At 31.1% G+C, this 13,006-nt stretch overlaps 1 protein-coding gene across 1 annotated transcript in view; it reads left to right on the forward strand.

The window, feature by feature from the left end:
* The window catches only part of LOC139521072 (putative ankyrin repeat protein RF_0381), a 45,850-nt gene extending 42,847 nt beyond the window's left edge, over positions 1 to 3,003 (forward strand). The window contains exon 11 of the mRNA XM_071314327.1: positions 640 to 3,003. Within this exon, the coding sequence (XP_071170428.1) occupies positions 640 to 693 (54 nt within the window). The 3' untranslated portion in view covers positions 694 to 3,003. The remainder of the gene's footprint in view (positions 1 to 639) is intronic.
* The last annotated feature ends 10,003 nt before the right edge of the window (positions 3,004 to 13,006 follow it).

The raw sequence follows: 13,006 nt of genomic DNA on the forward strand, positions 1-13,006 counted from the left end.
TTTTCAGAATGTAGTATACCTTGTATAAAATAATGAGATGTGATTACAAATAAAATAATTAAACATAGACAAAAGAACATTTGTGTGAACAATAACTTGTCAACGTTAAACAACCAAAGCCGTAAAGTATGCTTTAAAAGGCCACGGTTTTGGCGAAATTTGAAACAATTCAAAATACAAAATAGAATACTTATGGCAAACATTTATCTTACAACAATTAACAACCATAAAACAAATATGACAGACAATAGCGAACAATAAACACTTTATTACATTATACTATGTCATTGTGTTTTCTGCCAGAGAAATATTAGCTGTATGTGGCACAACATTTCGGAATTTAGGTCATTAATGCGTTTCTTTTTATCACTTTATTTGGCATTTTAAACCACCTTTTAATCGAGCATCTGCTTTGTAGAAGAAACGCACGTAAGGCGTACACAATTTTAATACTTGTATCTTTCATGAGTTCATTTACTTCCTGTAATGTTTAATATTTGTATTTGCTATTTATCATTTCCCCCTATATAATCAAGATATAATTTACACTGCTGATTTTTCAAACAAAACAAAATTAAAAATTGTTTAAGGGATAATCAATATGTGACCATAAACGTGTGAACAATTACTTCATTTCAGGTAAAGTCGGAAATTCCAAATGGTGATGTGAATATATTGTCCTGTGGATATTGATGTTTATAAACTTTGATGCCAAAATTAATGAAAGGGTACACAAAGAGATTTGGCGGGAAAGCTTGCATGGTGTATCACAGCATGTTTGTTATTTGACATACATACTGCTTACCGGCTTGTTACTTCAGAGTAGTTAAGCCTCAAAAGCTTAGATTTAATGTAAACTGTGAAATAGACTATTTGTAAGATACAAGTAAACTCTGTAATATATGTACATTGTCATTCAATAAGTCTCCTTAAAGTATCATAGGAGTTTATCTCTGAAAAAGATGAAGTCCGCATATAATGGATTTAAAGTATCTATTTTAATGTCTTTGTCTTACACTTATAAAAGAGTTCTTATAAACAAATGAAAGTTTGAAAGTGACATCGTTATAGGAATGCTTTATTTATCACATCTCATGTCATTTATTTAAACGTATGACGTTTAATTAATTCTAAAATTGATGCCATTATTTAGCGAAACTATGGATAATGGTTCATCACGATAGAATGCAAATTCAAAATGAAATATTGAAAAAATAAACCTACGGTCTGATTAGTCTATTTCGTTTGTAAACTATGAATATAGAATAAAAAAAAATAGCTGTACCTGATCAGGAATATGACAGTTTTTTTTTTCAGTCGAATAGTTTGCAATGTTTTCTATATTTTAAAGTTTGATTTTGCCAGGTGTGATGGACTTCCCTCCTTTTGAATTTACCTTGGAGTTCGTTTTTCTGTTTATACATTTTTAGAAAATTTTAAAAACTATAATGTCTTTGAAATGTCTGTGCATCAATGCAGGTGAAACAGATTCGCCAGAAACCCAACATACAGATAGAGAACCTCATAGTTCTATTGAAGCCCAACATACAGATAGAGAACTTTAAAGTTCTATTGATTTATAACCGATACTGAGTCAAATTAGACATTCATTTAATATTGAATACACCTTTCGTGTTATCTTCAACTTATGGTGTCAGCTACTTAAATACATATATCTTCTTCCGTTGCTGCACGGGAAAACCCGAAAAAAAATGTCAGCACTGCGATTGTGTTGGAAAAAACCTTTTTTATTTTTTGTTTCATTTTCAATCATTATTGTCATTCTCATTACATGTATATAATCAACAACCAACATGAGATTCACGCATGTATTATGTTACGTCTCAATTTAGCATTTTAAATTGCATTAAACTGCCAGGTTAGAAGTATGTACATGTTTTATGTTAACAAATTATATATTTTGTTTTTGAATTATTTGTATTACTCAGTGTGATGGGGAGAAGTGACAACGATAATTGCTTATGTACAGAAAGGAATGTCCTCAAAACTGTCGATTGAAAACAAATGTGTTATTTTGTTTATTTTTACCTATCAATAATGTGTTGAATTTTATAATTGGTGTAGTTAAAATAAGTTTAATGTTATTTGTATTGAACAACATTGTTTTCTAAACATCATCTTCTGTCAATTTCCTCTGAAAACCGTTCATTTGATCCTCGTTTTTAAAATTATTTTTTTTCAGTCAATATATTTAATAATTATAGTGTATGCGTACATAACTTGAAGAAATGTTTTGTTATTTCAGTTTACACTAGATAGCTCTTCACATTAAATCTCATACTGTGTTTGCTATATCAAACATCAAAATTTCAAAATAAAAAAAAAGTCTATGTCGGTCTGCTTCTGATGTTAGACTGAAACAGAAGCTCCTTCCGTTTAACAATAAATCCCTTTATGCATTGAATATAGATGGAGCAAACTTTTTAAGTTTTGAGAGATAACTCTCTGTTAGTCAAAATAACATTTTTAACCAGCATTACGAAATCAAAACATTTTATTAACGTTTTGGCTGAGGATATATATGTTTTAATCAAGAGGGTAAATGAATAACAATAAAATATTATTTTTGTACAAATCTGTTTTTATTAGTACCGATCAGTCCTCAACAAGCAAGTTCTTGTCAAAGATTCTCCATCAACAATCAAGTTCTCGTCATAAAGATATGTCTGAAAATTATATTAGTATTTGTATAGATCGAAATATTGTGTATAAAAGTGGAAAACCAAAAAAGTAAATGTCATTTTTAAAACCTTTATGTTTCCTTTTTCCTTTTTTTGTTTAAACAAAATCTTTGAAGGATTTACATGTTCGTAATTACAGAAAACTCTAATGTTTATCAAATATAGGATTTAGTACTTATTATTTGTTGGGTCAATATATGTTGAAATATTATGTTGCATAATGTAGTTAAAATTGTCACCAAATACATAAAGCATACATATGATGTTTTTGTTGCAATCTAAATAAAATATTGTCAATTGATATATTTGCTTTTTATTTTGTTTTTAAAATTTAAACGGCAAAATGAAGAGCATCATGTTTCTATGTTGTTTCACAGATGACAACGGATATATTCCAAGTGTTGTAACTATAATCCCGTCCCCTTTCCCTCGAATGTGACCTACCGAATAAGACTTATCACCGAGTTTGTACTTATATGTGCAACACAATGGTGACACACGTGACCAGGAACTGATTACACTTCCGGAGAACCTGAAATCATCCCATTCCCTTTTGTTTAGCTATTCGTGTTGCTCAGTCTTTTGTTTTGTATGTTGTGTATTGTGTAATGTCTTTTTAGCTCACCTGGCCCGAAGGGCCAAGTGAGCTATTCCCATCACTTTGCGTCCGGCGTCCGTCGTCGTCCGTCGTCGTCCGTCGTCCGTCGTCGTAAACTTTTACAAAAATCTTCTCCTCTGAAACTACTGGGCCAAATCAAACCAAACTTGGCCACAATCATCATTGGGGTATCTAGTTTAAAAAATGTGTGGCGTGACCCGGTCAACCAACCAAGATGGCCGCCACGGCTAAAAATAGAACATAGGGGTAAAATGCAGTTTTTGGCTTATAACTCAAAAACCAAAGCATTTAGAGCAAATCTGACAGGGGTAAAAATGTTTATCAGGTCAAGATCTATCTGCCCTGAAATTTTCAGATGAATCGGTCAATCGGTTGTTGGGTTGCTGCCCCTGAATTGGTAATTTTGAGGAAATTTTGCTGTTTTTGGTTATTATCTTGAATATTATTATAGATAGAGGTAAACTGTAAACAGCAATAATGTTCAGCAAAGTAAGATCTACAAATAAGTCAACATGACCAAAATGGTCAGTTGACCCGTTTAGGAGTTATTGCCCTTTATAGTCAATTTTTAACCATTTTTCGTTAATTAAAGTAATCTTTTACAAAAATCTTCTCCTCTGAAACTACTGGGCCAAATTAATCCAAACATGGCCACAATCATCTTTGGGGTATCTAGTTTAAAAAATGTGTGGCATGACCTGGTCAACCAACCAAGATGGCCGCCACGGCTAAAAATAGAACAAAGGGGTAAAATGCAGTTTTTGGCTTATAACTCAAAAACCAAAGCATGTTGAGGAAATCTGACATGGGATAAAAATGTTTATCAGGTCAAGATCTATCTGCCCTGAAATTTTCAGATGAATCGGTCAATCGGTTGTTGGGTTGCTGCCCCTGAGTTGGTAATTTTGAGGAAATTTTGCTGTTTTTGGTTATTATCTTGAATATTATTATAGATAGAGATAAACTGTAAACAGCAATAATGTTCAGCAAAGTAAGATCTACAAATAAGTCAACATGACCAAAATGGTCAGTTGACCCGTTTAGGAGTTATTGCCCTTTATAGTCAATTTTTAACCATTTTTCGTAAATTAAAGTAATCTTTTACAAAAATCTTCTCCTCTGAAACTACTGGGCCAAATTAATCCAAACTTGGCCACAATCATCTTTGGGGTATCTAGTTTAAAAAATGTGTGGCATGACCTGGTCAACCAACCAAGATGACCGCCACCGCTAAAAATAGAACATAGGGGTAAAATGCAGTTTTTGGCTTATAACTCAAAAACCAAAGCATTTTGAGGAAATCTGACATGGAATAAAAATGTTTATCAGGTCAAGATCTATCTGCCCTGAAATTTTCAGATGAATTGGTCAATCGGTTGTTGGGTTGCTGCCCCTGAGTTGGTAATTTTGAGGAAATTTTGCTGTTTTTGGTTATTATCTTGAATATTATTATAGATAGAGATAAATTGTAAACAGCAATAATGTTCAGCAAAGTAAGATCTACAAATAAGTCAACATGACCAAAATGGTCAGTTGACCCCTTAAGGAGTTATTGCCCTTTATAGTCAATTTTTAACAGTTTTCATTAATTTGGTAAATTTATGTAAATTTTTACCAAATATAGTTCTCTGTTACTAATGGGCAAAGTTCATTATAGATATAATTGTAAGAAGCAAAATCGTTCAGTAAAGAAAGAACTTCAAACACATCACCATCACCAAAATACAATTTTGTCATGAATCCATTTGTGTCCTTTGTTTAATATGCACATAGACCAAGGTGAGCGACACAGGCTCTTTAGAGCCTCTAGTTTTTCTTCTTTTTTTCAGCCATGGCATTTTCAGTTTATTTTGATATTGTTAATTTGACTGTCCGTTTGTTATATTATTATAAAATCCCAGCTATGGGTTAATAGCTCCGAAGTCTTGTGGGTAACTGTGGAAAGTCAAAGGCTATGGGAGACAACCCAGAAAGAAATCCGGACACAGAAGCACTATTTACGATTTATTTACTATGGATTTGACAGTAAACTGTAGCCTATGAAACAAGTGACGAATTATTGCATTAGAATTTATTATGCTGTTTTATTTCACAAACATCGCAATATTTACGGAGAGAACCTATATAAAATAAGATATTGGTAGGCAACAATTCAACCACAGAGCTAGAAATAAGAGGCCATTGTAGTTACTGATGTTCGAAAATCAATTCAGAATATACAAATTGAAAAATAATGTGAGGGAAACGCATGGACTATAGTTAGAGCGAAAAGTATCCTGCCATGTATGCATTGCCCACCATGCTAAACTCACACTAAGATCAGACGAAGGTTTGTAACTCATATTTATGGTCTTAATGTTTCTGCCCAGTGATATTCGATGCCTTCAAATTTGAAAAAAACCCAAACGTTGGAGAACTGATAAAGCAAAAAAGAAACAAATGTTTAGCCAAATCCGATTAAGGTGATTGAGAGCTATAGATCAGAAACATTGCTATATTTTAAATGATTTCCAAAAATGTATTTACCCAATTTCCATACTTTGCCAGTACTTAAGTATTGTCAACAAGGCTTATGATAACATCGGGGAAGAGCAATTTACTAGTAGATATATCTACCAGCTATTTGTAAAAACATTAGCGGTATCAATTGTACTACACGAGATGTGCATTTCAATTAATGTAGCTTCAGGGATTAGCTAGGCTTTGTTTTTGAAAATTTTCAGATTCAAACAAATGGTCAAATGATTCACAAAATTTATAAAGACACATTTCGTTTAATTAATATCCAAATCATCATGCCTGTGCCATCATATTTACAAAATACAGACCTGGAGATAGTATAAGGGACTTAAGTCCAACTGGATATGTATCAATTCAATAGTCGGTATCAATATCTTTACCAAATCTACTGCACCAGATGTTCATTTCAATAGCTTATGTCTCTTAATTTATATTTGATGCCAAAACATGTTAAAATAAAAAACCTGACAATATTGAAGAGCTGATTAAAACTAAAAAGAATACAACTTTAGCTCAGAAATTAGCCGAATTATATGCTAGATGTTGAATACGAAACTTATGTGTATTCAAAAACAATACCGGTTAAAGAAGTTAAACAAATATTGCCATAATTTGTATGATAACCGTACTGCAAGATACAAACAGCAAGACAATCATTTTGGACAATCACAGACTAATTACAATAGTTGATAAATAATGTGGCATGCATGGATATAGTTTAATATCAGATTTGCCTGCATATCAGTTTAAAACAAAAATCAAACTGATATATGGAAAGAAAACAAATTTAGTTCACACCAGTGAAGCTTTTCCGTGGAAGGAATTTTGCGCAAATACGTCGAAGCTTTTGGCCGTCGTATGCAGCATGTACGACAAAACTGTGCGCATGACTTGAAACAAACTTTACTCTACACCTAAAAGGCTTAAATATTTTCTTTTCTATGTTTTTCGGTAATATGTATCAATTTTAAGTGCGAGTGTTCTAACCTAAAATTTACTGAATAAGGTTTTTTTTTAATCATTGGTTGAAAGATAAAGATCGAAAGACATGTGATTTTTTTCTTCATCACTAACTTAGTTCAGATTGCACTTCCCCTAATTGTCTTTCTTATAGGAAGATAAATTTAATAAATTAAAATATTTTCAGCAAATATGTTGATGCACCTGCATTAAGATGATCTGATAGTCAAATCACAAAAAATCTATATAAATATGGGACATTAACATCAGAAAAGCCCCTATTTATAATCTGTTTAGAATATTTCAAAGCAGTGTTTGATCAACTCATATAATATGGAATAACAGATATTTCTATGATTGAAAGGTAAAGATAATTAAACACCCAGTTTCTATGTGTGAAGGTAAAGATAATTAATCACCCAGATCATTAATAATATTTGAGTTTTGGACTACTCAACTTACTCGATGTATTTGGTTTACAGTTTGATTTAGAAGAAGTACCGACAAAGCTAGATACTACAATTAATTATATAATTACTAACACAATTATAATATAATAACATTGTAATTTTTATTGTTATTAAATGCATCAAGTATCATTATTTCAAACCTGATCTTGAAAAATATCATATTTTTTGATATTTTAAAGAAATTCACAACGTGACGTCACTTTTGTCCGTCGATCATACAATGCGTGGTTCGGATGTGCTGTTTTGTGTGCTGACCTAGGTTGTTTTACGTGTTCGTTTTTATTCTGTGTTGACATGTATATGTATTATATGGTCATATTTTATAAAATTACTGTTTGCAAAAGTATGATTAATTCTAAATACAAAGGAATTTCGTTTCCCAGGCAGACAACCATAGTCGTATTTGTTACAATTTCTTGGAATGTTGGGTCATCAATGCTCTTCATCTTTGTTTGGCTTTCTTTTCTATTTTGACATGAGTGTACTGGTGAGTCTTATGCAGACGAAACACGCGTCTGGCGTATTAAATTATAAGGCTGGTACCTTTAATAACTAGTAGCATGTCGTTATGTTCTATTATATTATTATTGTTTGTGTTTCTCTATCCTGAATGTTTTTTCCATTTATTTGTATTGTTGTCCTGTCATGTCATGATGTCATTTTAGTGTTATATTTAGCATTACCATAAAAGCGGGAGTTTTGGCTAGCCACAAAACGATTCAATTCATAATTTTGTTCTTAGAATGCCCTGTACCAAGTCAGGAAAATGCAATTGCTATCTTATAGTTCGTTTCTGTGTGTGCTGCATTGTCGTTTGTTTTTTTGTTGCACTTTCGTATTTCTGTTGTTTCGTTGTTTTCTTCTTATATTTGATGTGTTTCCCGCAGTTTAAGTTTGTAACCCGGATTTGTTTTGTCTCTTTCGAACAGCGGTAAAGTACTGTTGCCTTAATTTTTTGTTTTATCTTAAATCTTTATTATTATTTCCTAAAACTGTGAGTGGTAATTAGGGTGTATGTTACCATCGGTTTTAGTTTGTTACCTAAGACTTGCATTCTCTCAATCGATTTATGACTTTTAAACAGCGGTATACTACTGTTGACTTTATTGATGACAAATTCCACCGTTTACATTTTTAAATAACGTTAACTAGATGTAAAGTTTGCACCCTATCAATTTTGTACTAAAAATATTATGATATACAAATATTTCAGAGTAGGTTAAAATAGTAAATTAAAGCAACTTTCATTAATTAATTAAAATGGATAAATAAAAATAAACGCGGTTAAAAGAACCATCTTTTCGAAATATTTGAACACGCAACTTTCATTAATTAATCAAAATGAATTAATAAAAATAAACACGGTTAAAAATACCATCTTTTCGAAATATTTGAACACATAATTAAAATACAACACGAACATTTGTCATAACATTTACACACCTTCAACTGAAACATAATATGACGATATGTATAGTAAACGAAACCAGGCCGATATGTTTAATTTCTTCAGTAAATTATTCATTCTCTTAGAAAAATTTTAATTGCTACTTTTTCTAGTTGGTTTTAAAAAAATGAAAATACGATATCTTTTATATCACAATATTCTTCTTCTACAAAAGATCATAGTATCGCTTAGCTATAAAATTACAATTGGTTATACCTGTTACACACGGAAAGGTACCGATACTATTAACGAATAGATTTGTCTTTACCGAAAACAATCAAAAAATAATCATTACATTATTAATTCATAAGATTTTTGATTTTCTAATCTGGCTATTTGAATAAAATTTCACGATGTAATGATCACATCAGTAGAGTTAGGAGGAGAAGCTAACGGAAACATTTAACAGATCAAGAAAATGATCATTTGATATTGAAGCTGTCATTAATCATTCATTGAAGATGAATGCTTTATTCACGTTTTGAGAAAATTGATCTTTTAAAAGACCATTTAAAACTGATAAGAAATTTATGAATTTTTGATGATGCAATACCTGAAATAAAAGTTTCGATTTAGTTTTCATTTGGGAGGTCTGTTGGTGATTTAAATATTATTATCTGAGCTAATTATATAATGATAATTTTCTTGTTAATTTTCAAAAGGTTCAAACAATTGAAGAATAGTATTATCGCTCATCAAAATTGTTTTCAAATGCATATCCGTCATCAAAATGACAATCTTTGCCCTCTGCAATTACCACATTCACGTTCCAGAACAAATGTAGCATTTTTTCTGCGTTTTACATGATTGATGAAAGGTTAAATCTTTAATACGATCTTATTAAAGGATATTAAAGACCAAAATGATTTTTTAAATTTTTTTTCATATTCAGCATCAAAATTAATGAAATGGTTAGCACAACTATTACAAATATTCTAAGGAACATGGCAAATACATAATAGCAGTTTCGATCAGAACCGTACTGCAAATCAATCTTAAGTGCATACAAAGTATATTGTGCATACAAAGTAAATAGATGTTTGTCACCTGTTTTATTTGTCGTTGTTCTATCCAATGTTTTCTTTATGATCCATACTTACATACGTGTTGATCCTAAAAAAAGCCAACTATCTTTATATCGAATAAAATAGAACAAAAAAGAGCAGAAGAAAATAATTTTTAATTGTTAATCACAGCGCCAAAAACTGTGATTAATGATTAAATTGAATGTACTTACATTATATTATAATAATATTTTTTTTAAACAATACGGAAAAATTTACCCAACAAAATCAGGCATTTTAATTAGAATTAGCAATAAAAAAAACCCATCTTGTACATATAAGTAGACAGACGAATCAGAATTAGGGTTCAAACATAGAATTGTTTTACTAAATAAATGGTTTGAAGAAAGCTTTCCCTTTTGAATGATTGACATCAGTATGTTTTCAATCCACTTTCTAATTTAAAATTATTTAGTTTTTTTTTACTTAATATCTTGATAGTTTGCAAGATGATTTCTTAAACATAATTTATTTTTCGTATGTAAACGATCGCTATATATTATGAACAAAAACACGATTAATATAAGGTATACAGGCTTTATCATGAATAGAAATAAAGATAAACTCTTTGAATAAGTAGTCCGTATTGAAGAGTATGCTGCCTAGTAAACAATACATTTAAGTTCTATGCAAAATAAAGGCAACAGTCCACAGGCAAAATTTGCTCACATGAATTGCACATCAATCTCATGTGAAATTCACATGAAAAATTTCACGTGAGATTCACGTGAATTGAGATTCACATGAATCTGTTGTGAAATTTTTCACATTAATTTCTCGTGAAATTTACAACAAAAAAAATTGATATTTTTCATGATTTGAATTAAATTTGAAAATTTAGATGTTATTTGAATTACTTCATTTTAAAAATTCATGTGAATTTCACGTGAAAATTTTTTACCTGATTTTCATGTGAAATTCACATGAGTTTCACATGAGAATCAGGTGACACTCACAAAAATTGTTTTCACGTGAGTTTCACGTATAAGCTCGATTGAGGTTACATTGATGTGAATTTCACGTGAGATTTACATGAATTTAAATTCACGTGAAATTGATGTGAGTGAAATTTGCCCGTGTAGTATACCGCTGTTCAATAGTCATAACTCGATTAAGCAAAACAAATATTGGTCACAACCAAATACCGAGGGAAACACATTCACTAACGAAACAACAGAAATACTAAACTGCAACAAAAAACAAATGGCATACACAGAAACGAAGTATAAGATTACAATTGCCATTTTCCTACACAATGTAACAGGAACACTGAACTGCTACAAAGCAAACGCCAACATACATATAAGAAACTTTTGGCAAATGTATTGTTATCAGTTTATACTTAATTTTCATTGATGATTTTTTAACTGTTTTTGAGCTACCAATGAAAACAACATTTGCTTTACGGATATTGATGTATAAATCGAAAGTATGATTCTTACAGAGGTAGATATGTAACTTGATATTTGACACTTTGACAAAGGCCTGTTTTCTATGTCATTTTGATGCCTTTTAATCTAATGCAATATTAGAGTTGAAACTCATACTTTTAAACAGGCTTTACTTTTATAAATTGTTATTTGGATGGAGAGTTATCTCATTGGCACTCACACCACATCTTCCTATATCTATGTAGACGTCAGGAGCGGTAACCATTCTTGACACACATGTCGAGGGCAGCTTTGGGTCGTATTATTAGCTAAAACCCATTAGTGGATAAACAGTTTTATTAGTTGAAACAATAGATAAGTTTATCTTATGATCCTGTCCAAAATTTGGCGGCGTAACTTAACCTGTGGTATATGTCCCGGGTGTTATAACCACACTTATTATAGGTGCCTGCTTAATTTACTACAGCAAGGTATAAAGCCAATAAATATCTAAATTATCGATATGTAATGTTTCAATTAAAATTGGTGAAGATTGCAGCACGTTAACAATTATCAAATTTTACTCGTCTCCATAAGAGATCATTTTGGTGTACATTCAGTATAAATATTAGCTTTCAAATAGATTTTTAAAGAATGCTTCAATATTTTGATACATGATACAAAAGATACGCCATGAGTTCGAATACTATTACTAGAAAACATAGCCGTTCCGAGGACTATTTATATAGAGGAAGCCCTCGTGTAATTACATATAAGCCTGGTATATTTGATAAATGTATACAACCACAGGGTCAAATCCATTGCTGTTGAACCTATCACTCCCGAATACACCAGAAGAAGGAATGTCGTTGATACAGTCTATTTTGGTCAATATACTGTTAAAAAAGGTTTAATTATTGTAAATCGTTAAAATTTTCTAACTCAGCCATTGGTGGTCTAAGCCAGTTTTGACACAACTTAAAACAATATTGCAATTCTCTTCAACCACGTGTTTGATATCAAGCAACCATGATGCGTACTTTATTTGACCTTTTTAAGTTTTTTGGATTCGAGCGTCACTGATGAGTCTTTTGTAGACGAAACGAGCGTCTAGCGTATATATAAAATTAAATCCTAGTATCTATGATGAGTTTATTTGCTAACGAAACGCGTGTTTTTCTCGTATCTTCCACTAGTTCTTATCTTGTAAATTGGTGATGATAATCACAAGCTTGCTTATTAATTGGAACTGAATATTGATACGTATAGAACCTGGTTAATCATCTCGATTTAAAAATATAAATTGAGTAAAAAGTTATGTTTAAAAAAAGAATCCTTATCAAACATTTAATAAAATCGAGAGACCAAGTTAGCTTCGTCTTTCGAAAGTTAGACTTAGGCCGCAGATGCCATTTATTTTGATGGGCGAGGATGTATCCATACACAGTCATGTCAGGTATGAATGAATAGATAAGAACATTGATAAAAACTGAAACATTTTGATTTGTTTCGTTGCTTAAATCTCGTTAGTGGGTCATAATATGATCTGATTTAAGACGTCAAGCAACTAATTAACCAGGATATTTTGAACAATTACATGCGATCGTACGATCTTTAAGAATGAAAACAAAATAATCATACCACATAGTATGCTATATTAGAATTTGATCTGACAAAATGTGTAACAACCAAAAATTAAAAAAACTAGATGTGTCAAGCGACACGAATGGCCCCGTTTCAAAAAGTTGAAACATCTGCAATTTCAATAACACATGTGGACACAAACATGATGGTAGTCTCCGTATCAAAAATCAGCTCAAAAATCTGTATAATTGTGATTTTTGACAATTTGTC

The sequence above is a fragment of the Mytilus edulis genome, chromosome 4 (assembly GCF_963676685.1).
Source record: "Mytilus edulis chromosome 4, xbMytEdul2.2, whole genome shotgun sequence".
In the NCBI taxonomy this organism is placed as follows: Eukaryota; Metazoa; Mollusca; class Bivalvia; order Mytilida; family Mytilidae; genus Mytilus; species Mytilus edulis.